The sequence below is a fragment of the Mauremys reevesii genome, linkage group 27, assembly GCF_016161935.1.
Source record: "Mauremys reevesii isolate NIE-2019 linkage group 27, ASM1616193v1, whole genome shotgun sequence".
Taxonomy (NCBI): Eukaryota; Metazoa; Chordata; order Testudines; family Geoemydidae; genus Mauremys; species Mauremys reevesii.
Window position 1 is genome coordinate 9,409,545 of NC_052649.1, and position 27,052 is coordinate 9,436,596.

Here is a 27,052-nt window from a genome sequence, read left to right on the forward strand (position 1 = left end):
ACATGTCCCCCACCCTAAACCTTGCCAGAATCAAGCCTACCCCTTGCACCAGCTTGGCCCCTAACCCCCAGAGATCCTGCTTTGCACATCCCCCCCCAGCCCCTAAACCTTGTCAGTTTAGGGCTTATTGCACCAGCTTGGCCCCTAACCCCCAGAGATCCTGCTTTGCACATCCCCCCAGCCCCTAAACCTTGTCAGTTTAGAGCTCTACCCCCCACACACCCCCGAGGGCTCTGCCCCACACATGCAGCCCCATCCCCAAACCGTGACAGTTTAGGGCCTGCACCCAAAGCCTGTCCCACCCACAAGCCCTGTCAGTTTAGGGTCTACCCCCGCATCCTGCCCCACACATGCACCCCCACGCCGTACCAGCTTAGGAACCTATCCCACACCTGAACTCCGTCAATTTAGGGCCTAACCCCCCCCCCGGCCCTGCCCTGCACATGAGCCCTAGTAGCTTACGGCCTACCCCCTCATCCTGCCCCACACATGCACCCCCACCCCTACCCCGCACCCGAACCCTGCCTAACCTCTTCCCCCGCCCTGCCCCGTCGACGAGCCGCTACCCCTCCCCTACTGCCCCACCCCTGCACCCCAGGCCGGCCCCAGACATGTCCTCTTCCCTTTCCCCATCCCAGGCATTACCCACCGCCCCACACATCCCCGCCGGCCCTGACACCCTCCCCAATCCCTGGCCCTCTCGCACACTCACTCTCCCAGCGCCTCGCTCGATCTGAAGGTTTTTCGCGCCCTTTCCATCACCTAGGAAACCACCGCACCCAAGCAGCCAATCAAATATCCGAGCTCGCGTCACATGGGGAGAAGAGTTTCTCCGTATTGGCTCCCCACAGCCACATGACTGTTCGCGCACCCGGAAGTGAGAGTCACAGGGTAGAACACCTGATTGGCTGTGCTGCCCCATGTGACCATTGGGCTTGTTTATTCCGTCACGGGCGGAAAGCGAGCCGCGAGGCCTGGTGTTCGTGCAGGCCTGGAGTCCCTCACCGAGTGGGGCAATGTTTGGAGCCAGGCCCAGCCTAGGAGGTACATGCCGCCCCACCAGGGACTACGACTCCCAGCGTGCACTGCACACGCCGGACCCGCTGGGGAGTGGTGTATGCTGGGAACTGTAGTAATCAGAGTGAGGCATCCTGGGAGTTGTGGTTCCGGGTGAGGCGGGGAACGTCGTGCGCTGAAACTTGCGGCGGCGACGCTGTGCATGCCGGGAGTTGCCGTCCTAAGGGGGCTGCGTGCCGGCAGCGGTAGTTCACCCCGGAAGTGGAGGGTGTTGGGAACCGCTCTGCCCCGGATCCAGCCTCCCGCGCCCCTCTTGTTTATTGTTGTGGTCCCCAGACACGTGGCTCCACCCCTCATCGTTGAGACCAATCCAAAGGAGGGAGGCTGTGAGTGGCAGGCGCGCAGACCAATCGGGTGGCAGTAAATGGTGCGGGGCAGACGAGGTGAATCCGCCATGTTAGGAGCCTCTGTCACAACAGTGAGGAGCGAGCGGCGCCGGGAGCCTCCCCCTGCCCAGGGAACCGCTGAACCGCCCCCCTTCCCTGCCGGGACCGGCCTCAGGCGGGTAAGGACCCCCAGCGGCGGTGTGGCCCGGCCCAGGGGGAGACTGAGCCCGGCCGGGTACTTCTCCCGGTGCCCCCTGCCCGACCCCGGGGCAGATCCATGAACTCCGAGCCGGCTCCCTGAGCCGACCCCCGTGCTCGGGGGCCGTCACAAGCCTCTCGCTGCAGGCCTCGGGCTGTGTGTGCATCTTGAGTGGCGGCGTCACTGCCCAGCCGCGTACGCGGCTGCCCGGCCCGGTCTCCCCCTGGGCCTGGCCCGGTCCCAGCCCCTCCCCCCCTGGGCCTGGCCCGGTCCCAGCCCCTCCCCTGGGCCTGGCCCGGTCCCAGCCCTCCCCTGGGCCTGGCCCGGTCCCAGCCCTCCCCCGATCCCCTGGGCCCTGGGCCCGGTCCCAGCCCTCCCCGATCCCCCGGGCCCGGTCCCAGCCCCGCCCCGATCCCCCGGGCCCGGTCCCAGCCCCGATCCCCCGGGCCCGGTCCCAGCCCCACTGGCCCCGCCCCTGGGCCCGGCCCGGTCACGCCCCCGATCCCCTGCTGGGCCCGGTCACAGCCCCCATCCCCGCTGGCCCCGCCCCTGGGCCCGGCCCGGCCCCAGCCCCAGCCCCCGATCCCCCTGGGCCCGGCACAGCCCCCAGCTGGCCCCGCCCCTGGGCCCGGCCCGGTCCCAGCCCCGATCCCCACTGGCCCCTGGGCCCGGCCCGGTCCCAGCCCCCGATCCCTCCCGGCCCCTGGGCCCGGCCCCAGCCCCCGCTGGCCCCGCCCCTGAGCCCGGCCCGGTCACAGCCCCACTGGCCCCGCCCCCTGGGCCCGGCCCGGTCACAGCCCCTCACCGTCCCGGGTGCCCCACTGGCACGGGGCCTGGCCCGCCAGCCCCCTGATCCCCCACTGGTCCCTCAGCCTAGCCAACTCTGACCCGCGTCCTCTGCCCGGCCTGATCCTCTGCTCCCCCGTCCGACTCTGTACCCTCTACCTGCCCCGTTACCGCTTTCAGCCCCCAGGCATGGACAAGGCACTGCACTCTCACTACCTGGCTGCCCTGTGGGCCTGCGTTATTAGCACAGGCAGCGAATCCCGCACCTGGAGTTAGGCACCCACTCTGCCTTGCATGGGTGCTGATCTCTGGTAGCTGTTATCCCAGAGACCATTCAGCTCCTGAAAGCTGGGTTCTGGGCATCCAAGTTTGAAAGGAGTGGCCTTGGCTTTAAATCCTATCGAGGAGTTAGGTAGCCCTCTCACAGCTGGCATCAGCTTTAGGGCAGTTTCCTCTGGAAATATAGCCTGGGAGCGGCCCCCTGGACCACAAGCGGGCTTGCCTGATGCTCTAAGGTTAGCAGTAGTGGGGTTAATGCAGGTTCTGCAAAATCTAGTTATTGTTTCCTGCTTCTCACAAATGTATTGACTACAAAACAGAGTGCCAGAAAAGCTTGGTTACCTGAAGCACAGAGAAAAGCTGTGTGGAGATTGCCTGAAAGGGCAGTGATCACTCACTCAGCTGTGTGATCAATCATGAATACATCCTAGCCCCTTCAGGACTGAGGGAAGGAATTGCTACTAGTAGCCTGACTCTACGTTGCAATGCAAACAGTTGTTGGAAGAGATGTAGCAAATTTCCAGTATTGACACGGAACCAAGACTCCAGTTGAAGTCTCTGTTGGATGGCTAATTTGTGAAGAGAAATAGCTGAAAACTCATGTGTTCTTTGTGTGAGCAAAGCTGTCATTAGTTCCTGGACAAACAAAAGGGCTGCAAGCATTTTAGTTAAGATCACTTTTGTTGTTTTAACAGTCTTTGTTCAAATCTTAAATATTAAGGACTAAATTCACAATTCCAGTGAAGTCACTGGAGTTGCATTCCGTTTCCACAGAAGAGACTTTGGCCTGAAATGTCTTAACATATTTTAGGGTAACAATCTTTCTTTTTCCATAGCCCCACAGCATGGAGCCCCAGGTAAACCTCAGTGTGACTTTTAGAGGTGAGACTCAGAGTTTCCTGGTTTCAGATTCATCAAACACTACCTGGGCTGATGTAGAAGCCATGGTGAGTTTTGTAATTGAGTTGATGGATCCTGTATACTATCCTTTCTCTTTCCAACATTCATAGAAATCTAGGAATTAAAGAACATTTATTTTTAATATAGGCAACTGTATTTCTTAAAGTTCCTTTTATTGATGCAGTTAAACACAAGATCCTCTAGACTTCATTAAACTATTAGCTACGTCTATGTTACATATTTCTGCCGGCGTAGCTGTGTTGGTCAGGGATGTGAAGAAAAGTATCTCTGGCCAATGTAGCTGTGCCAATAGAAGCCCCTAGTGTAGATGCAGTTATATTGGCAAAACTGCACTTTTACTGGTATATCTTGTTTTCTTTAGTGGTGGCAGTACGGTAAAAGTGCAGCTTTGTTGCTATAAACTGCATCCACACTAGGAGCACATGGCTGATACAGTGTAGACATGGCCTTAGTAAACTTAACCTAAAGCTCAAGTTACCTTGAATACTAATCCAATTTGGTTATGTTATTTCAAAATCATAGTGAAGTTCTTATGTTTGATTAATCTGTGAAAACTTTAAAAATGAAGCTTCTCTCCCTTTCCTTTTCAGCCGTGGGAGTCATAATTATGCTATCATCTGTTTTTTTTTCTCTTTGTCTCTCTAAATCCCACCAATCTCGTTCACTTTTACCGTTAATTGTGTTTTCTAAAATTGGATGCAACAAGCTAGTTTTTGGGGTGAAATTATATTTTATTGTGAAAGTATGAATCTTTCATTTGGCTTGTCTGAAAGTAAGATGTAATGTCTCCATATCCTGTTCTTTTCCACAGCACTAACAACTATTAAGGATTCAAATTTAGGCTTTTTCCACCATCAAATGCACTGACTAGTCCTCAACCTCTTAATTCCCTGCCCGACCAAAATAGATATAGGGAAATGACGTACCTTAATGGTTCTCTGCGTTGACTATGACTGGTTCTCCTGAAACTTGATCTTTGTTCTGAGGTGCAGTGGAATTGCTGACATACGAGTTATCAGCTTCTTGTTATGTTAGTGCTTTTTTATGGACTGGTTTGCCTTTTGGATGCAAGTGTTTATCTTGCATATAAGCTGTGTGTGTAGACTCATACAGTCACTTGTACCAATCTGTATATCATATGGTAGGTGACTGGTCGCTGAAAAGTGTTAGATTTGATTTGCATTTCCAACATTTTCTAGTTAAACTCTTTCACTGGGATAGCTGTCTGGGAGAGTTCACAATCCATTAGCCATAGCAGAAATAATGCACCAAATTCATTTCCACCTGCAGTAACTCCCCCATCTTTTTCCTGTTTTTGTTTGTTAGTTCTTCTGTTCAGACCCTCACAAAGATGCATCTTGACATAATGGGCAGTTATCAGTTTATATCTCTACTTTCCATCACTATCTAAGACTTGGCTATTATCTTTGAATGATACATCTTGGGAAAGGGCCCTGCTTCACAGCTCTCATCCTTGTATTCAGGAACTGAACAGCACTAACTCCCTTGAGAGCGGCACTTTAATGTTCTGGGAGGCGTTGTAGTTCAGATTCAAAAATACTTTCTTGGCATGACAAGCTATTCAGATGTTTCTAAGGGGCAGAAAAGGACAGGACCATCAGGTCTGTACTCCAATTTCCTACTCACACCGGGAGTGAGGGACATGAGTCACTTGCAGCGCTTCCTATAGCTCCATTGAGATACTTGAATGCTGGGGCAGATGCTCCAAAACATTCAGTGTTGCAGTTTCTCAACTGGGAGCTTTGCCATTTTATCTATAAATTATCTGCAATGATAAACCTGCAGAGAAGGATTCTATTAGGAGTGCTGAGACCACTTTTCAAAGGTGCTGATTCTGGGGTATACTACTGGGGACAACTGCATTTGTTGTCCTGATACGCTACACTGATTGTAGTTATTACACTGGGGAGTTGCTCAGTTTCTCAGGAAACTACTGTATAAGAAACTCAGCTTTCACTTGTCTTCCATCCCCACTGGTTGTCTCTACTAGTCTCAGAATTGCAGAAACCTGGCCCATATGTAATTATTCCTTCTGTCAAGTAGAGAGACTTGAATCTCCTTGGGGAAAAAAAAGGATTGTTTGCTTATGTAAATTTCATAATTGCGAAAACATACATGGCCCTCAAAGACTTATCACAGTAGGAAACATCTGCCTGTGTTTATGGCTCATTTGGAGCCATTCAGGGTCTTCTGCTAATGCAAAATACAGAATGGCTGCATCGAACCATTTTCCTGAATCTGAAACACATGAAGTTAGAGATTCTGTGTGGTCCCACAGAGCAGAATATTAGGCAGTGGGTAATGCAGGAGTAAGGTACTTCACTCTGAGTGCTTGTGTAGCTTCAGTATCTGAAAACCCAAGGGGACAAGTGAAGCAGGTATGTGGAAAAAAGGCTCTTCAGATTCCATGTCTCCTGATTGCTTGTTTGTGTAAAAGTGCAGGTGCTTAAGAATAGTTTGCCTCAGCCTTTCCCTACCGCAGGGTGTTTACACAGAATAGAACCATTAACCTTGTGTAAATCCCATTTCAGTGAAAAGGTTGCTAAATGAAGCTTGGGTTTAGGTGCATATTAACTAAGGAAGAAGGGATCAAAGGGGAGTATTGCCCTTGGTCATGATAGGTATTTAAATTGTGTAAGGCCTAAAGGAAAGGCAGAGAGAGGGATGTAACTTGACTGCAGAAAAATGGATTTCATAAAACTTAATTGATCTCAAATGAGAGACAATGGGAGGGGAGAGAGTTTAACCATCTCCCCTATTAATAAGTATGACTAGCTGAGTTCCTGTCTCACTCTTTATTTTTACTTGCAGGTGAAAGTTTCATTTGATCTAAACAACATTCAGATCAAATACATGGATGAGGATAATGATGAGGTACTTATGTTAGTGATTCCTGTTGTGTGTCTCCCCCACCCCCCAACATTTGTGTGAGGCCAGTAACCAATTGATGGTTTGTAGCTGGTTGTTCAGGCAAATGGTTTGTGTTGTGTTAGGTCCGAGTTAACTCCTTTTGGAACGCTGAAGCTCCACATGCAAGATTCACTTTGCTGGTTTCCCCTCTTGTAAAATGAGATGTTCCTGTTTAAAAAAGATGGAACACTGCTGTCCTGTTGCCATCTCCCATGGCCTACTGAAAACCTGTAGTAGTTCCATGCTGTTATGTGGGAGGGATGTTCCTGTTCCTGAAGACTCACAGGGTTGTAGCTACTTGTGTTCCCAGCCACTGCAAAGCCCTAGCTTCTTAGTTCCATGCCTTTTCTCATGGAAAATTTAGGTTTGTTACTATGATGTGAAGCATTCAATTTCTTTGCATGTCTTATTCAAACTCCATGGTCTCTATGAAGTGATGCTTCCCTTCCGAGTGAATAAATTGCCTACTTGTAATTGTTCTTTTGGGGTAACTTCCTGCGTGGCATAACCTGACACACTCACTGCCTCTCAATATATAGTTAGAGGTTTAGATCACAATAAAACTCTCAGATAGCTCCTGAACACTGCCCCTGTTGGATAGCTCACAGCTCTTCTTGTATGCTGGGAGAAAAGACAACACTTCTGGAAGCTTTGAGGAGAGCCCTGTTTGGTACTTTACTTTAGCAAACAGATCAGTATTGTGTTGTCTCCAGAAAAAGATTACAGGAATGGAGTCTCCCTTTACCTTTTAAGGCACACCTATGAAGACTAGGTACTCTCTTTGTTAAACTTGCCCAGAATCTTCAGAATCAGCAGTGTGTAGTGATGAAATAGGATCTATCTTATGCTACAGATTAGTAACTTTTCTGTGCACACTTACTAATCAGGCAAACTGTAGGAGATGGGGCTGGCTTGTGTTTAATTCAGTTGAGCATTACACCTTGAAAGGTAATAGGTCAGACCCTGCTCGTATGATTGTTTCTGTCAATGGCCCAAAGACACGGATGGAATCTTCTCCAACTTGCTTCTAGTAGACAGGATTGTGCCTCGAGGCCTCAGTTGGGGATTGGTATATAAATCTAGTAAAAAGACCCAAAGAGCATACAATCTAGGTTAATAACAAGATGCAACAGGATGAAGTAACACCTGGGTGGAGATGAGGATGAGGTAACAGAACTAAGACAGTGTTTCTGAAATTCTGAATAAGAAATAATTTTATTTGAATACATTTTCAAATGTAGTTGGAAAATATGGGGAGTAGTAATAGGAAATATTAATGATGTGGTGGCTTTTGCTCACTATTATTTCTCTTCACAGGTCTCTGTCAATAGCGAAGGTAAGGTATTACTTTGCTTTTCATACTTGGTTTATTATTTTCAGTAAAATAATAGCACTGCTTAGGTTTCTGGGGAAACATGGTACTGCTAGGCAGTGCCAAGTCAGGGCATCTCAGTGGTGAAGAGGGAAGGTCTGGGCTTCTGAAAATCTATAGCGCTGCTATTCTTAAAACTCTCCTTTTAATCATCCTTCTGTTGTCTCCCTGACTTATTATCTTTGCTGGAAGCTATGTAGAGAGATGGTTTTTAAATTGTAGTTATTAAAAAGCCTGTGGAGGGTTGGCTAGTTCTGTCGCCCTCATGGAATTGTCCTGCTTTTGTTTTGTGTGAGTGGCATCTGATCATAGAATCATAGAATATCATAGAATCATAGAATATCAGGGTTGGAAGGGACCTCAGGAGGTCATCTAGTCCAACCTCCTGCTCAAAGCAGGACCACTTCCCAATCATTCCTCCCCCTAAACTTCCCTGGATGGGGAATCCATGCTTGGGTGCTGGATGCTGGCTTTATCATGTTCCTCATTCAAGCGCTTCATAAATGAAGGGCTGTTTTGTCCATCAAGGCTGCTGATGTCATGAATTTCTACCCGGGTAGGTCCTGACACTCAGGTCTTCTGCGGAGTTCTAAGGGTTTTTTTTGTCATCCATTGGCTGGTTGTATGGGAATTATGAGAAATGGGTAGAAATGAAGGGAGGAATGTTACATTGCCAGACTGCAGGTGCATATACTATCTTTTGTGCTACTTTTGTAAATTGCAGAAGGCCCTTTAAATGCTATTGAGTCCCTGAGGAAGAGCACTCACGTCCTGACACAGGAACCCAAATAGCATATGCTAAATGCCCCCATGTGTGACTATTTCCATGTCCCAGACATAACATTTCTTCTTTTTTCTTTTAGAGGAATATGAAGAAGCTCTGAAGGTAACTGGTCCCTGTAACTTTTTCTAATATCTTAAAAAATCTCTATAATGGAAATCCATGTAGTGCTGGATTTTTCTCAGGCATGTAGCATGTGGGGAATCAGAACAACCTGGTTGTAAAGTTGTCTAGTTTTAGATGCTAGTTTGAAGACTTTATTAGAATAATTCTTCCAGGCCAAAATATTGTTACACTGACTTAGCAAATGTTTCCCATCTTAAAAAACAAAACAGTATGCAGAGAATGTAAAAGGGACTCGAAAGCATGGTCTCCAGACTCTTAAAGGCCTTATCACCTGCATTCCTGAATAATGTAAACTACAGTGGTGGTGAGCTCAGCTGCTGTATCTAAGGTTAATTTGTTAGAGCAGCTATAAACTGTAAACCACTTGCTGTGTAACTAGCACAAGAAAAATCCTTTCATCACTTGGTTCAGTTTTGAATTTCTGTTCTTGAAATAACGTTTAAATATTCAAAAACAAAAGAATTGTGAAGTTATCTCCTGACTGCTCCGGGGCTAAAGTTTTTCATAGTCATCCTGTTTATCAGGTCAGATAAACTGCTCTGTTGTGGATTTAGCAAAACCTACAGAAGCTCTGTCTACTTTCCCTTCCATTTATATTATGACTTATGATTTTATTTGGTAATAGAGACCAGCTGACTGTAGTCTGGAATGTCACTTGCTTTTTTGGCTTATACTACAACGGTATGACGGAAATGTCTCTTCAGGAAAACTTGCTTGTTGCTTGTGAAATGGCGAGAATGGGAAGTGTATGTATCATGCACTGTTTACTTAGATTGCAGCTACACAAGGAAATCAGCTCCAAATGAAAGTGTATCAAGTAAACTCCCTTCCAAGTGAAACTTCGCATTCCTGTTCCACGCAAGTCTGTGAAAAAGCTGGATTAGAAAACCTGTCCATTCCCAAAGATGGAAAGCGACCTCTCTCTCACTATTCCATGCTTGCTCAGGCCTTAGGGCAGGACTTAAAGGCTGAAAGGGAAACCACAGCACAGGTAGGATACAGAGCTGCATTGTTCAAAACAAATGATTCTGAAATGTTTCACTGGATAGCATATTATTGCAGGCTGGTAGTCATCTACCTGTACACGAGATGGAGGCTTGAGTCAAAATTTTGCCTCTTGGTCGCACCTGTTCAAACCCACTGAAATCAATAAAGTTGGTTGGATGTAACTGAGGGAGATTTGTTTGGTCTGATATTAGGATGAAGGAATCCTTAATGTTGAGGACAGAGTCTTAAACATTAGAAGAGGTATGATTGTTAGATTCCTACAGCCTTGATGAAGTGGGTTCTAGCCCACGAAAGCTTGTGCCCAAATAAATGTGTTAGTCTCTAAGGTGCCACAAGGATCCTCGTTGTTTTTGCTGATACAGACTAACTCGGCTACCACTCTGAAATTTGATTCCCTCTGTAATTCTCAGCTACAAACTAGCTGCTCTCAAGTAATTTTCTCTAGCTGTCAGTGTGTAATTTTGCATCTAATGCTAATAATGGAGGAAGCTTTCAGTAAACTTAGTGTATGCAGACAGTGGCTTGCTTACGTGGCTTCCAGTGTTCTTCTAGGAGACTGAAACTCTGTTTATGGTGAAAGGTGTTTGAGGGGAATATGTTCAGAACTCTCCTAGCTGTTCGTTGGGGGGGGTGGTGGTATATATTTGGACTTGGTGTTTTTGTTGATTACTCCCAAATTAATTGGAGATACATACAAGGAAATTATATATTTAAGGTTTGCAGTTTATTTTTGGCTCTACAGCAAAAGCTAAATCAAAACGAAGCTGAAGGGACCAATGAAAAGCCTCCAGAGTGGTTTACTAGCTACTTGGAATTAGTAAGTATTTCCTTGGATCTTTGTCCTCTCAAAGATTTATGTGAGACACTGTGGAGGATGGGGGGAGGATTTTGTTTCTTACAAGTATAGGTCTGGTTAATGTGGTTTCCTTAAAGCATATGGCACTTGGCTTCTAAATATCAAGAAGGCACCACAGTTCTATAGTGTAGCCGTTTCCTAAAATGTGGTCCACACTGAATGTTACAAGTGCTCTATCCCTTGTCAAAGCTGGATTGTTCCCTGTTAAACATTTACAAGGGTTGTCCAATCTGATTTTAAATAATCTTAGCTTTGACAAGGGTTGGAGTAGTTTAGGGATTCTCCTTCTTTCCATCGGGAGACTCTCATGGTAGAATCCATGTTGCATTCCACACAGCCCTTAGGATCTCATGGTCATTGTCCTGAAGAACTTACGTAGAACATGGTGCCGCTTTTAGAAAGTCCTGTTTGACCAGTTCAACAGGTGTAGCCCTCAGGGCTTCTAAAGACTTGGAACCACAACATAAACAGAGCAATTAAGAGAGGCTAGGCCACTAAAGGTAACACTTCTTTGGAGACAAGTGGGTATAACATATAGACTGTTAATATGGGTTATTAATATCGTTGTCGTTGATCAGCTCCTTAATACACAAACTCACAGGAGAGCTGACTAGCCAGGAATAATCAGCTACTACCTTCCTGAACTAATCCAAATCATAATGATCCCTGTAATAATAGCACCACAAACTAAGCAGCCCCTTATTTATAAGGCGCTAGCTAGTGATATTTAAAGTAGGATCTGGTAAGTAAAGGCAGGATTCAGAGTTTTAGGGATCCTCTAAAAATGAAGGCTGGAGACCTGCTTGCTGTCTAGGAAGGTCCATGCAAACCTGGAGTTTAAGGGAAAATACTAAACTTACCTAACTCCCAGAGCTACCTGACTTGCTTGGGAAGCTGTGCCATAGAGTCAATATTTAGAATCTTCTGTTTGCTTTTCTGCTATAAACTTGATTCATTAAAATAAGTGGTTTGGTATTTTGTAAAATGCCAACTGACTGTCTGAGGAGGGTGATACTCCACTGATTTCAGTCTGGAAGATGCCAGGAGAGGAAAAGGGATTAACAATGAACTTTCTGTCTTAAAAATTGGGAATATTGGGACTATGTGGACCAAAACCTAAAGTTGTCCAGGCAGGTGCCATTGGTGACCACCTTCTTTTCCTCAGTTTAGGGAACAAGTAGTTAAAGAAACTGTTGAGAAACTTGAGCAAAAACTAAGTGAGAAGCTCATCCTTCATAATCAGCCCCCAGACTCATCCAGCAGCTCCACCGTAATAGCACAGCCCGCTCCAGAGACCCAGTCGACACAAGGCAGCCAGTGTGACTGGCTCATCTCCTGCAGCAACTGCCACGCCCAGATTGTGGGGATCCGCTACCAGTGCAGGTACAGTCTGATGGCATCTGGTTGTTTAGAAGAGTGACATATCAGTGTTGTATGCCTATGCATTATAGGATGAGAAATTGTTGGCACTTGGAAAAATCTCCAAAGTTTGAATTCACAGGGTGTGATCCTTGTCTCAGATGCTCCTGTGTGCATTGCTGCATGTCTTGTATAATCAGCAACTGTGCCAGTACTTTTGGTGATTTGACAACTTTCTCAGTGGCATATGGGCCTAGATCTGAGATCATGATGTCTTCAGTAAATAGTTCTCTTGTTGGTCATGATTGGTTACTAGGCTGTTGCACATTTTTTTTCTCCTCTTCCTCTCCATAGCCACATCAGAATTCAAAGCACTGAATCCTGCATTACAGATACATTTATAAGGGTCTTACTGATAGGTCTCTTAAGTGCTGTGTGATAACACAAATCCCATAAAAAGGGGCAGCTGCCATTTGAGTTTCTGTAAAAATAAATGCTTTGTTCTTATGGCCTAAATAGCAACTGTAGCTATTGACATAGTTCAATCTGATGTATATTTCCTCTGTCACTCAGAGTGTACAGATTGAGATACTTCTATTAATTCCATTTCATCAGTACATCTGCTTTAAAGCCCTGGGACGCTGCTAAGAGCTTTGGTGTCCTGTCCCCTACACTGTATCATCCACTGTACTGCAGTATATTTTACAGAGAATTTTGCTTAGTCTTTCTTACCCTCTGTTGCAAACAATCTGCAGTCAGTCACTCATGAGCTGAGAAAGGGCATGCTTTAAGATGTGACACTAAGGAGGAAATGAATCAATGTCCTGGATGGAGTTGGGTTGGAAAGAATGTTCCCGATAGAGGTGGCTGCACAAATGATGAAGTCGACTCCTGCTCCACCCAAGCAGTCTTGTCTAATATGCAGAGGTTCCGATGCAGTGATTGCTTCTTTAGGGAGATGGGGGTGTTACCCATATGAAGATTTCTTTACACACACACACACACACACACACACACACACACACACACACACACACACACACACACACACACACACACACACACACACACACACACCCCTTCCTTTATTTGTCTTTAAGTAACCTGCTTGCCTTTACTTCTTTTGCAGTGTGTGCCCAGCCTACAGTATCTGTGAACCGTGTGAGGCAGGGACATATGCACATGATCCTAATCATGTCTTGTTGAAGTTGCGGAGACCTGTTCTATGTGTCTCAGAGACATACAGCGTTGGGCAGTTCTCTCCTCGTCTCCCTGCTACTCTGGAGCAAGTTAGGTAAATGCGTAGCTGCCTCAGTTACATGGCAATGTTCTTCTGGTCTGCAGGAGGCGGTTTGAAAACACCTATATTTGGGGTTTTGTTTAGGTTTTTATGGTGGATATAGAAGAAAGCAAGAAGTAGAAACTGGCATATGCGTTATTTCCAGAATATGGAGTAGACGACTAAGCAGAGTAGCATACTGTGCCACATTAAATCCAAGACTGTCCTAGACTCTTCAGCAAGAAGGTGGAAGAGATAGTTAGGCAGAGGTTTCTTCTCCTTTCTCGTCTCATAGCTGGGTTCTACAGGACCTAACGAGTTCAGTATGTCCCTGTGATACCACATATGTTAATGTGGCTTCCGTGGGTTAGCTCTTTCATCAGGGCCACAATGAATATCTTCACCAGCTACTCTTCAGGTAGTGTCGCAGATTTGCATCCTTTGGGAAATGTGCCCTTCAGAAGATGTCACTGGGATATTGCTCATAGAAGCCTGAGGTTTTTCATTTAGCGTTCCATGAAACATTCCTGGCAGAATTAGAATTTATGTTGTTGGAAGCTGAACTCCAATTTGGTTGCCAAGTGTATGTTGTACAGAGCTGGATATCTTTATTTGCAGGCTCCAGAAACAAATGGACAAAAGATTTCTGAAGGCAGAAAAGCAAAGATTACGAGCGGAGAAGAAACAGCGCAAGGCTGAAGTCCGAGAGCTCAAAAAGCAGCTCAAGCTGCACAGGAAGATTCACCTGTGGAACTCTGTCCATGCGCTGGAGATCACCAGCTCACCCGCTATCAAACCAGAGAGCCTGCAGCCCAGTGCCCTCATGTAAGGAATGCTGGGAGCCAGAGCAGCGCTTTGTGCATTGCTGTGCTATTTCTTGATCCTGTGATGCAATGAGGTTAAAATGTCATTTAGAATTTTATGAAATAATGAAAGGCTAAATCCTGGAGACTCCAGTGAGAGTCCATGAGAGCTTTTACCTATTGAGGACTGCAAGGTTTGATGCTGTTTGTTAAAATCCTATCCCTTACCAAAAATCTGAAAACAGGTGTATATGGAGCATAAACTGGGCATGTTGTGAGTTGGGAGAGCGTGAGGGGTTTAAATTTGAGGTGGTGTAACAGGGAGGGAGGGCAGCATAAATTGAGGTTGACTTGGTGCCTCATTTGAACAGACTGCATGTTTTTATGGTCTTCCTGACTGGCTCCTTTTGGAATCTAGTCTGTACTCCATGTGCACAGTTTTTGCACAAGACCATGCTGAGGTAAGAATGGAGGCTATAGCACCCTTTTGTCCCATTAGATGGGAGTCTTTCACGTAGCGAAGTCTGCTTGAGTTTTTCCATTATTCTACTTTATGCATGTACAGATTTAAAACATATAATATCTCTGGTTTCTCATTCCCTTAAAATCATTGGGGTGTATTTTTTCCCTTTACGTATGTCTGAATCCAATTAACATTAGTTGGAGCTACTTTATACTCATGGAGAGTTTAATAGATTCAGTTGTGTTACCTATTTGCTAAGTAGGAAATATTTCCACTTTTTTTAAAGGACACCAATTTGAATTGTAGTGCAGGACCTGAAACTGTGTTTAAATGAACATGTCCCTAAGCCTCCTTCCAAATTTTGTGTGGGTGGGTGGGGAACATTGAAACCCATCTATTGCGGAGAGTCCTAACAGGGGAAATGATGAGGCTGACTAGATACTAGTATTCTGATTCAACAAAGCATTTCAGTATGTGTTTTAAATGCTTTGCTGAATCTAGGCCAAAGAACTGTCAAATGAAAGTAAACCAGCTGGGAACAAATTATTTCATTAATATAAATCTTTAAATGTTGTAACTATACTAGGGGAAGTTTTCAGAAAAGTGTTTTATCTTGACCCCTATAAGCAAAGGAAGACCAACTGCTTAAATGGTGGATTTTAAAACTTAAGTTGAAGAGATTTATTTAAAATGCTAGGGCTTTGGCTCTGCTTCCACAGGCTGAGGAGGAGGATGACAACTGAAATAGGTCAGTCTGCTTCATTCAGTCAATTTCAGAGCGGCTTCTGTGCTCTGTTCTGTATTCAGGAGTCCTGTCCAGCCCTGCCCAAGAGTTGTCCCTACACTGAGCGCAGCGTTCGTGGATGAGAATTTGCCTGATGGGACTCACATACAACCAGGGACACAGTTTATCAAGCACTGGCGAATGAAGAACACTGGCAACGTGGAGTGGAGCTCAGACACCAAGGTGCCCCCCCCTTTGCTATTGCTGTGTTCACACTTGTAAATCACTTAAGTTCCAGGAGGTAAAGTTTGTGTGCGTTGGCTATGGACCGGGATTTTGGTTCTGACTGCGGTCAAAGCAACACCTGCCTCAGGTTCTGGCTAGTCTCTTCATAGAAGAGTACGCTTCTTGCAGTCCTCAGGAATAGATGGCAGAGGACTGAAAAAAAGGGGTTAATGACCACCATAACCTTGGGAAACTATATTGAGTTAGTGACTTGCCAAGGCGGGGTCCCACAGCATGGTCGTTCTATCATACATCAGCTTTTGCTTCTATCACGCATACAAACATCTGACCATAGCACCGCAGCCTCTTTCTTTCATTAGTCTAGACCAAAATTAAAACTGAAACATCAATATTTTATCAGCCTTTGCTGTGACTGCCACTTACATAGAAAGTCTGAAGGGTTCATTAGACAGGTCCTCCACTGGAAGAGTAGAGCTGGTGCGTGTGGGAGAGGTTAGGGTGCCAATAAACTAGTTGGTTTTGTTTTTTATCCTTCAGCTGAAATTCATGTGGGGAAATCTGACCCTGGGGTCTTCTGAAAAAAAGGATGTATTGGTGCCATCCCTGCCAGCAGGGCAAGTGGGGATTGTCTCGGTCGAGTTTATTGCTCCTGCTCTAGAAGGGACCTACGCTTCTCATTGGCGGCTGTCACACAAGGGGGAGCAGTTTGGGCCCAGAGTTTGGTGCAGTATTGTTGTGGATCCTTCCGCAGTCACTGCCTGCCTGGAGAGGAATCAGAAGACCTCTAGTTCTATTCTAAAGGATAAAGATTCCTGTAGAAATGAGGCAAGTATCCCAAACTGATATGATAGAATCTGCCTATGGAAGAGAGAATAGCGTCTGTTTCTGTTTGGTGCAATGGTGTAGTTGCTTCCATCCGCCCGCAGTGTTGATCTAGTGTTGGGGATTGTTTCAGTTGTTTCCCATTGTTTAAAAAAGATGGCCTAACTTTGTTGCTGAAGTAGTTGCTGTCATAGAATATCAGGGTTGGAAGAGACCTCAGGAAGTCTAGTCCAACCCCCTGCTCAAAGCAGGACCAATTCCCAACTAAATCCTCAAATGGCCCAAATGAACTCTTCACCCTGGGTTTAGCAGGCCAATGCTCAAACCACTGAGCTATTCCTGCCTCCCATATTACCTGCTGCTTTGCCGAACCTGGAATTAATTGTTGTCGTATATTACAGCTGGGTTTTTTTGGATTTTGTTGTAACTGAAACCTTGCAGGACACCACTCTTACGATATTTGCACCTGTCCATAAGGCTCCAAGTAGGTGGAATGAGGCTTTTTTCATATTTATACTGTCCTTCTACATAACATTCTGGCTTCATATTTTATATAACTATATTTTTGAGCCTCCTGCAAACATCAGAGGGTGTTAATCTAAGGTGCCTCTGGGATGTATCTCCTCCCCACCCTTGGTTTTTTGCAGGTGGTTTCTTCAAAATCAGAAGCGGAAGGCCAGGAGGCTGGTGAGAGGATGGAGCAGACAGACTTGCCAGTGCCAGGCATCCCTCTGAAGATTAAAAATATCCCCAGCGAGAGAGAGTTTTACATCCCATCAGTTGATCTCCTTACTGCACAGGTAAAATACTAAATTAAAGGCAAAAGAAGATTTTGTGCCCTGGTTTTAGTTAAGTGCATAGATATTCACAGGGGTTAGTTGCCTGTCTTCTTGAACTGTCAGCTGTTTTGGGTTCAGGAAAATACAGGCCACAGCTTTCTTGATTCAGTAAAACTACTATTTCCCTGGAGCAACCAGTAGTGGGAACTTGTTGCCACTACAATAGAAATGCCACCCATCTTGTGACCCGAGTAGAACCTATTCCACGCTGAGTTATATGGGAACCTTCCCTCCTTTGCCTCTAATAAAGGGCATTTGTTTGTGCATTGCTCCCACTGTATAGTCTCCCTCTTTCTGGCCATTCACTGATTTTAAAAACACAACTATTCTTCGGCATTGGACATAAGAGTCCTGCTAGAGAGCAGCAGTCTGCCTGAAATTCTGAGGCCCTTGGAGAAGTGGAGTAGATTTATTTATAATAAATGTGGGGCTGCTAGGTTCTGTGGGGGGGTGCAGTGCAGGGCACACTAATGGAAATAATCTGGGGTTTCCTCCTGTAGGATTTGCTGTCCTTCGAGCTGCTGGACATTAACATTGTGCAGGAACTGGAGCGAGTGCCACACAACACTCCTGTTGGTAAGGAACTTCTTAAATTCTGGTGCACAGCAGCTCCCATTCCAGGAGATCTAGAATAGAGGAGTATGACTGTGGTCATGCAGACAGCTGATTCTCCCTTTGGGCCTCCATGGACTGTGATGCTGGAGAAGCGATTTGGCACTCTGCATGCGAGACTTTGCCTCTTGAGACACAGAGGTAGAGTAATGAGCTCTTCCAAGCTCCAGTGTCTTCTCCACACTTTGATCAGAATTGGCCTTGCCCTGGCCCAAGGGGAATCTTGAGGGTCCCTTGTGCTTTCATTCTTGACTCCCTTTCTCACTCACATCACCATGAACAAGGTGATGGACCTCAAGGGAGGCTGCTCTTCTGTCCACCCACCCAGCCAGTATCAATGGAGCATCATAGATAAGCCTATTTGAGGTATTTGTTCATGACACCTACGGCCCCCATCAGCCTTGGAGCAAGTAACCTGAGGGGGGGGTGCTAAACCTAAAAATGGCTAATTGCTTGAAAGGTTGCCTTTTGTTTAGCAGGAAGTCTCCTGTAATGCAAATAAACTTTTTTTTGCCTTTATTTTCCAGACATGACTCCATGCATGTCTCCTCTGCCACATGATAGCCCTCTGATAGAGAAGCCTGGCTTGGGTCAGATAGAGGAGGAGAATGAGGGGAGTGGATTTAAACCAGTACCTGGTAAGCAGTCACCCTTGGAGTCCCCAGGATCATTTCCCATTTTCTCTAGGTTGCTAGCAGCTTAAGGTCTGTAAGTGGGAACCAGGAACTCTACCTGCTGCCACCACCAAATGCAGCAGTGTGTTTTTCCAGCTGCATTCATTGCAACCTTTTTATTGCCTTAAATTGCCACTGTAGCCTGAAATGCAGCGAAAATGGTTCCTCCTTATTCAGCATTTCTGCTCGCTGAGTCTGAGTTCAAACTACTTTAGTGACTTAAACAAATGTTTACTCTTGTTAACCCTTTCTAAGGAGGAGCAAATGAGAATGCCTGGCTCATAATCTACCATTGGCTGATCCACTCTGATTGCAGGATTCACGTGGATTTTAGATCCAGTGAGAAACAGCAGTTAGAAAATCCCCAGCATTGATCCAGAACCCCCCCTTGCAGTGGTGCATTGAGTTATGCTCCGAACACTGCAGTCTCTTTGGTCCACGCTTTTCTCAAGATTCTGCTCACTTATATTTAACTTAAAGGAAGTGAACTGTGGAATGTATCTGTTTCAAATAAATAATAACATTTGAAAAACAAGAGGTTTTCTTGTGCTAGCCTCTGCCCTGGTCAGGCTGCCTTTCACACGGTCCATGTGATACATTCCTCTAGCTGTACTAAAATAACCTGGAGTACTTCACTTGCAAAGTGCTAATTGAAGCCTGCTGTCCTGCAGATGCTCACATGGTGAAAATGAAGGCTGAACATCCAGTGAACTTGGAAGAAGGGGAGGAGGACATGAGTGGGACTCAGTTTGTATGTGAAACAGTTATACGCTCACTCACCCTAGATGCTGCACCTGACCACAAACCCCCTCAAAGGAAGAAATCACTGCAGAGTGAGTGCTCCCCTCAGCTGAGTTCTGTGGCTTTATTTAATTTTGTGCAGCTGAACCTTGGTAAGAAATTGCCTCACCCTGAAGGTGCATACGGCATTTTAACTGTTCTTCCTGTTTCTTCTATTAGGCTCCCTGCAAACACTACAAGACACCTTCAGTTACAGTGTAAAAAGTGAAGAAGCTGTTAGGACAAAAAGTAATTCCGCTTCCAAACCCAAGGAAATGGGGTCAAAGAGCGAACAGACAGAAGAAAATAGGTTTGGTAAGTGAAATGGATTCTGAGTCCGGAATGGACCACTGTGATAATCTAATCTGACCTCCTTCTTAACACAGGACAGGACTTCTCTCAAAGTAATTCTTGTTTTGATTTAGAGCTGCCTTAAAAAAAAAAAATCAGTGGGGTCAAAGGTGTGTTTGACTGCCTGACTCTAATGGCTCTAAAGCTATAATGGATCCCATGATAAAAATTGTGATGAACTCTGAAGTACAGTAAGAAGTCCGTGGAAGGGAATCATTGTTGCGTTAAAAAATCTGTGTCTGTACTTTAGCCGAGCAGCACTGGAAACAGTTTTCTTCTGCAAAATGGAATTAAACTATAGTGGGCTAATGAAAACTTGAAAGGGGAATTCTAGTTGGGTAGGTGCCTGTTGTAACACTAGGTGAAGGGCCTGGTTTTCAGCCTGTGTCCATGTTAGGCCATATCTACACTAGCATTTATGTCGGAAAAACTTTTGTCACTCCAGGTTATGAAAAAAACACACCCCATAGCAACATAAGTTACACTGACAGAAGCGCTCGTGTGTACAGTGCTATGTCAGCAGGAGATGCTCTCCCGCCAACTTAGCTATTGCCGCTCATTGAGCTGGTTTTATTATGTTGATAGCAGAGCTCTCTCCTGTCGACATAACACAGCTACATAAGCGCTCTTACAGCGGCGCGGCTGTAAGCTTGTAAGTATAGACATGGCCCCAGTGTGCACAACTAGATGGGAGCACTTCTTTCTTTGTGTTGATAGTTGGTAACCTGTGTATAGGTGCATACCTAGCCAAAGACTGACAATCAGGCTCAGATTTCTAAGTCCTCACTGTAATTAGTGTGCATGTTGCATTTTGCATTCACTTAATAATACGACCTGTCCCTTTCTCACATCCTCTCCCTTTTTCCACGGGATGGGGTGCACTCTGTAGATCTGTACTCTGCAGTCAGTCCCTAAGGAGGTGAGTTGCAAGCCCAATTGATCTGTGTGGTTGTGAGGTTTCAGCTACCTGGTCACTTCTGGAGGTAGCTGTGACAGGTTCTCCCTGGGGTGCCACCTGGAACTGGGGTACCATGGAGCGCTCTGACTCACCAGCCTGGACTCCTCTCACACTATGCTGCTGTGACAAGTTGCAGACCCACTCCCAATCCTACACCTCCATCAGCAATCGCAGAGGCAGGGACACACCCAGCTGCAGTTACACGCAGGCTCTCTGACCAGCCACTGCATGAACCAACAATTGAGAGGCTACAGCCAAAATAACCACCCGCTTCTCAGTGTAGGACCCCAGAGTCGTACCTTCCTGCCCTGGTCAAAACCCTGAGCTGTATGAATTTATTATCCAGTTCGCCTCCCACCCAATGTGGAAGGGAAATGCAACAGCTTTTGCCCCTTGAGCTAAGATTTCCAAGCACTTCATTCAAACTCACTGGTTTAGATAAAGCAAAAACAAATTTATTAACTACAAAAGAGAGATTACAAGTGAGATCAAAGCAGATTACCTAGTAAACGCAAACGCAAACTAAGCTTAACATACTAGATAGATTGGATATACATTAGTAGTTTCTCACCCTGAGTGATGGTACAAACAGGCTTGCAGATTCTTAAAGCACAAGCTGCACTTGCTTTATTGCTTGGATTCCCCAAGTTTCTCATATGCAGGCTAGAAATCCCTTTAGCCTGTGTCCAGCACTTCCCCCAGTTCAGTCTTTGTTCCTCAGGTGTTTCCAGGAGTCCTCTTGTGTGAGGAGTAAAGAACAAGAGAAGATGTCACTCTCTGCCTTATATTGCTCTAGCATATGGCAGGAACCCTTTGTTTTAAACTTGGTTCCTAGACCAGTTTGTGGAAAAATACAGACATCCCAAGATGGAAGTCTGGAGTCACATGGCCTTGCTTAACTTGCAGAGTCATAGGAGCCATATAGACTGTCTGGAATGTTTACAGGAAGGTTAAGTTCTTTCAGGGTCCATTGTCTTTGCTGATGGGCAATCAGCACTGTCTGGCTTCATTGTTGTACCTGGAAGGCTAGTTCTGGAGTCCCCCAGAGTAAGCACATTTGAAATACAGATACATAGTCAATATTCATAACTTTAGATACAAAAATGAAACATGCATACAAATAGGATAATCATATTCAGCAAATCATAATGTTTCCAATAACCCCTCACATGGCCCATCTTGTACAAAATGCATCATAATTATGCCATGATCATATTATAATAATATCACTGTGAAGAATATGGGATGCAGTGTCACAGTGCCTTTCTAACTTCAAGTACCCAGGCCTAGTGCAGTTCCTCACCCCTCTGTCCCGGTGTGAGCACTGGATAAACAACCTGATATACAGCTGGAAGGCCAGGCAGTAGCAAAGACAAAGTGCAACCCCACTAATGTCATGCCAAGGTCATTTAGACAAGGTCTGCTTCCCAGCCAGTCGACAGGCCACACCATCACCACGTGCACACAGGGAAGAAAACCTGGCCAGCCTTGGCACCAAAGGTCCTGCCGTTTTTTCTGAGCTCTTGTTTTGTGTTTGTAGGCAAATGGTGCCTTTGTTGCCAGGCTGGTCTTAATGGCAAAATTCTAGTACACCGTTCTTTTTCTTCTGTTAGAGAAACTTGCAGTGTCTGATGGAGCAAATCTCAGTGGGGAGCCTAGTGATGCAGAGTATGAAGAGGAGGAGGATTTTAAAGATGAAGATCAAAGCCAAGTGTCCTCTGCTTCTTCAGAGGATTATATCATCATTCTCCCTGAGTGCTTCGATACCAGCCGTCCGCTGGGAGAGTCTATGTATAGCTCTGCCCTCTCTCAGCCCAGTTTGGAAAGAGCGATAGATACTGACATGGAGATGGTGATCCCAGAAGGAGAGAGCCAGCCTCAGGTCCATAATATCAACGACATCTTAACAACTTCACAGACGTTGGATGCAGTACTGTTGACCCCAGAGATAGTCAGCACCCTACCCCAGCCACAAAGGTATGGAGGGTGTGGGAGCTACTGTGACAAGAACAAAAGTGCTAAACATAGAATTTCTATGTCTATGGGGCACAGCCTGAGCCCTGTGTGCAAACTGAAAAAGTTACATTTGTGCTGTTTGAAAAGTATATATGCAAGTATGAATGTCTCAGATCCTGCTGTACCGTTCAAAGGAAGAATCGTCTGTACAGCCTGTACTGACTCCAGAACTGAGGTTTGCGGTGTTTGCTTCTGTATCTTTCTACATGGTTTTTATATATAACTTTTTTTTGCAGGAACCCCTCTTCTCTTCAGAGTCATGGTCTCCAAAAAGCAAATTTGCCATTTACAGAGGAAATACCTTCAGCTGTTCCTGATCAAATCAGACAAGGTACCTGCAGCATATATTATAAATTCCATAGGCGGCTGCTTCATAACATATACTGTTAACTACATGGGCTACTTGTTGTCACCTGTTTGTTGGGTTCTGCAGCATATTATTTCTATTAAAGTAGTGTCTAAAATCTGCCAGTTGCCATAGAGGCAAAGTTTCTCCCCACGCTCTTTGTATGTTTGTCTTTTATACTATAAATTCTTTGGGGGTAAAGTCGTACAGCATACAGTCAGAATGATTCTTTTATACACAAATGATCCCTTTCTACTTTTCAGTTTATCCAACCAGCAATGGTTAACTTCTTGTTTGAGTAGATGTGTGCCTGAAGGGAGGGATTTGGAGATGTGCTAGCTAATCCTGACCACATTTTCTGGCAAAGACAGATCTGCTGAGGCAGATGTGGGACTGTGGAAAACAGTCTGTCTTAGTGGTGCTTTCTGAATGCAGAGGGTGCAGGGGAAAAAGGGCAGTGGGGGTGAAAGATAAGTACCCCTGTACTTTCCCTCTCTTCTTATCCCATGATCCCCAAACACTGGATAGCTGCAGCACCCAGCTTAGAGTATGGTGAACTGTCTGCCTACAAGCTTGTGATATCTGTGTTAAACATAGTTTCTTGAGGACTGTAGGAACCTCACTACTCACTTCAGTTCACATGCGCAAACCTCAGCTGTCTACTATGCTTGTTGACTGCACCTGCTCACTTGTTTTGATTTATTTCTAGAGCCTAGATATGAAGACTTTCCTGGACCAGGACCGTCAAGAATTGTAAATAATAATAAATCAAAGTGCCCAGAATACACAAGGTAATTGAAACCAATCAGTTATCACTTCAGAATTGATGCACTTTGGCCTTCCATCTCTTTGAACTAAGAGAAGCAATTAAGCGCATAGGTTCTCTTTGTAAACTGTGGAGATAGAGGGAGCCTGTCTTAGCAACGTTCAATTCACGATTTCAGAAATTAGTGCCGAATTCAATGGGGCCAGATCTTTAAAAGAGCTCTGCTCGGATTTATGCACCTAAATGAAGGGGCCAAAGTTGATGAGCACTTTGAAAATCTGGCCCTTGACTTGCATGCTTCTGTTGGAGCTGAGTCCTTCTGAAAATCTGGTTTGTTGCCTCCAGGTCTTTCAGATTCTTGGGAAAAATTTAAACTAAAGACGCAGTGAGAATGCAACCAACTTCTAAAGATGTTGGGAGTTGGATGTACAGCATAGTAATCTAAACAGAAAATGGTCAAGAGACCAGGCACAGTATCTGGTTAAGTAGATGGCACCAATAGAGACCAGAAATGGTAATGGCAAATCTGGGTGTTAGGATTGTTCTGAGAGAGGTATTTGGCAGGCAACACAGTATGCTGCTACATACCCACGTACAACCCTGTAGTTCTCTGTGGGCAAGCAAAGAATAGTTCCACTGTAGAAAGCTGTTAAGTGTGTCTATACTTTCATAAAACATGTTGATAAGGTGTCTTGAAAGAAATGGACTGACCTTCACAAATAGCTTCTGAATGATTCCTTTGGATAATACCCCATTTTCTCCAATGAGACTTAAATCTCAGTAGGTTCTCTAACAGGAAGATACCATAAGTGAAATACACTTTTTTGCCTTTACTGACTTCAGATAACATCACACTTCTCCACAGACACCCCCAAGGAAGCAGCATTGCAGGAGGACTGGTTAAAGGAGCTTTGTCTGTTGCTGCCTCTGCCTACAAAGCACTGTTTGCTGGACAGTCCATTGCAGAACAGGTACGTGTATCTCTCGTTTTCTGATGCACTATGGGTGGAGGTTTTTTGTTTTTGTTTTTTTAGAACTTTAACCTTGCATTACAAATATTAATTATGTGAGTTTGTTACCCTGTACAGGGGTAAAACTCCTGTCCTTTTACTCTTGGAACAGGAAAATATTAAACAGGTTTGGCAGTAACTGTTTCAACTGCAGACTCAAGCACAGCGTCCCTGACTACTTCAGGAAAGCCAAACAGCTGGTTGATTGGGGGACATTAGTAATCCTAGCAGTTCATACAAAGCAATAACTGGCTTAATTACCAAGTAAATCTGAAAAGTCGGATCATGTCAAAAGGGCTGAACTGCCAGAGCTGAGCTCTGTATGGTTATCACATTGACTCCAGTGTCTGGAAGGTTTATTTCTAGTCTGCAGTTTAAGATGCAAAAATGAGGGATATGCTATTTCCTTTGCCAGGACAGATTTACAGTTATGTGTTGTTGACTGAGTTGAGGGGAAGTTATTGGAGGGAGTGACTTGTATAAGATAGTGATGCAGTTGGACAGCTGATGTCATCATAATCCAATGTAATGTAACTTTCAGCCAATTGCAAGAAGGAGAATTGTTTCAACCACTCAGCCTAGAAAAATCAGTTGCCTTTCAGTGAATCACCTGTGTCCCATTCAGCCCATGACTTCTTTAGAGTATCCGCAGGCCCTTGTTTTATCTAGTGTAATAACAGTCATCTGTTGCTTGGTTGTGTATGCCTTTTGGGATTGGCTAATCATCTCACTGTTGTTTCCACCACTAATAAATCTCAGCAGCTGTTTAAGGTTTCGTATATTCCAATATGGCAAGGAACTGAGTTACCTCCCTATTATAGGTCTCTTTGCACTGTTTTTCCTGACAGCATGGAACCATAAAAGTTGCAAATGGGAGAGACCTCTTAGGGTATGCCTATACTGCAGTTAGACACCTGCGGCTGGCCTGGACCAGCTTACTCAGGCTCGCAGCGCTCCTGGGACTATTTAATTGTGCTGTAAACCTTTGGGCTTGGGCTGCAGCCTGAACTATGGGATCCTGACACCTTGCAGTGTCCTAGAACCCAGTCTCCAGCCCAAGGCTGAATGTCTACACAGCAGTTAAACAGCCTGTTACCTTGAGCCCTGACAGCCCAAGTCAGCTGACATTGGTCAGCCAAGGGTTTTTAACTGCGGTGTAGACATACCCATTGAGGTCTTTTTTCCCATCTAGTCCATCTTCTGGCCAGTGAGCATATAATGGTTCTTTAGTTACTCGTGAAAATAACTAAGTTACTCATTAAAATAATGATTTGCTCACGGTCCTAGGATCATTCTGGGTTTTCTCCAGCAAGTAACTTGCATTGATTTCTAAACACATGCTGATATATCATTAAAATAAAATAAACCAGATGTTTCTGGGTAGAAAGCACTGATTTTTCTAAAATGTTCTGTAAACTAGGACAGTTGGTGCTTATTGTGAAATCAGTAGCACTGCTTAGTACTAGCCATAGTGCTGGCAGACATTTCAAGTTCCCCAACATGACTTCAGTTCTACCCCTTTCTGATTGCTCTTCATACACATTTTTTTATGTAGGGTGATGAAATGTACAACCACATATAAAAGGTGGCTGTACCTGGGCCCTGCCCCAAAAAGCATAGTTTGAGGGGTGATCCTCCTCTTGACTTCAGTAGGGTAGGACATGGTAACCTTGATTCATTTGGAACATGAGTCGATACTTTAATCCATCTCTGAATGGCTAATGCACTAACCAGCTGCGCTAGATGGCCCATGCAGACTAATTCTCAGTTGCTAAATGAGACCCTAAAAAGTGAGGTCATTTAAAATATCAGAGACTGTAAACAAGTTCAGCTGCAAATAAAGCTAAGATCAGCTTTAATCTCTTTTTATAACGTATTTTTAAGTTTTCTGCTTTGAAATAGAGATGACTTCAGTCAATTCAGTATTTTGAATTTAAAGGGTTCTCTTTTCTTTAAGCAGTCTACAACTACAGAGGAGCAGACTGCCACTCTCCTAGCCAATCTATGTGAGATGGGATTCTGTGACAGGCAGTTAAACCTGAGACTGCTGAAGAAACACAACTATAACATAGTGCAAGTGGTTACCGAATTGCTTCAGATCAATAACAATGACTGGTACACCAGCAGATACTGACTCCTCCTGGTAGCCGAAGCACCCATATTTGACCAGACTGTTATTAAACACCACAGCAGCAGACTACTCCCAGGCTTCCTTCTGTTTTGGGGTTGGGGGATAGAAGCACTTCATTTCCATTTTTCTTGAATTCTTGATTTGTTCCTTCACTGAAATCTCAAACACACCACTTGCGTCTCAGAATTTTATGAATCAAAGACCAGAATTT

General features: G+C 45.1%; 2 protein-coding genes across 13 annotated transcripts in view; one reads left to right on the top strand and one right to left on the bottom strand.

Annotated features, from left to right (window-relative positions):
• Positions 1-963, bottom strand: part of BRCA1 (BRCA1 DNA repair associated) — a 46,330-nt gene extending 45,367 nt beyond the window's left edge. For all 3 annotated transcript variants that reach the window (XM_039516362.1, XM_039516363.1, XM_039516364.1), the window contains exon 1: positions 713-963. The gene's annotated coding sequence lies outside the window, so the exon portion shown is untranslated. The remainder of the gene's footprint in view (positions 1-712) is intronic.
• Positions 901-26,910, top strand: NBR1 (NBR1 autophagy cargo receptor). Of its 10 annotated transcripts, XM_039516370.1 has the most exons (23): positions 901-1,044; positions 1,354-1,582; positions 3,504-3,614; positions 6,421-6,483; positions 7,837-7,855; positions 8,755-8,777; positions 9,571-9,789; positions 10,522-10,623; positions 11,828-12,045; positions 13,151-13,315; positions 13,919-14,125; positions 15,374-15,533; positions 16,074-16,361; positions 17,006-17,158; positions 17,698-17,773; positions 18,337-18,447; positions 19,155-19,316; positions 19,444-19,578; positions 22,186-22,549; positions 22,825-22,919; positions 23,644-23,725; positions 24,566-24,671; positions 26,668-26,910. In XM_039516370.1, exons 2-23 carry the CDS (start codon positions 1,442-1,444, stop codon positions 26,842-26,844), a joined length of 3,177 nt encoding a protein of 1,058 aa, XP_039372304.1. In that variant the 5' UTR covers positions 901-1,044; positions 1,354-1,441; the 3' UTR covers positions 26,845-26,910. The 10 variants fall into 10 exon arrangements, with proteins under 10 accessions (XP_039372304.1, XP_039372309.1, XP_039372303.1 ...); XM_039516375.1 differs by lacking the exon at positions 1,354-1,582 and having other exon boundaries at positions 931-1,044; XM_039516369.1 differs by lacking the exon at positions 901-1,044 and having other exon boundaries at positions 1,269-1,582.
• Positions 26,911-27,052: the final 142 nt, after the last annotated feature.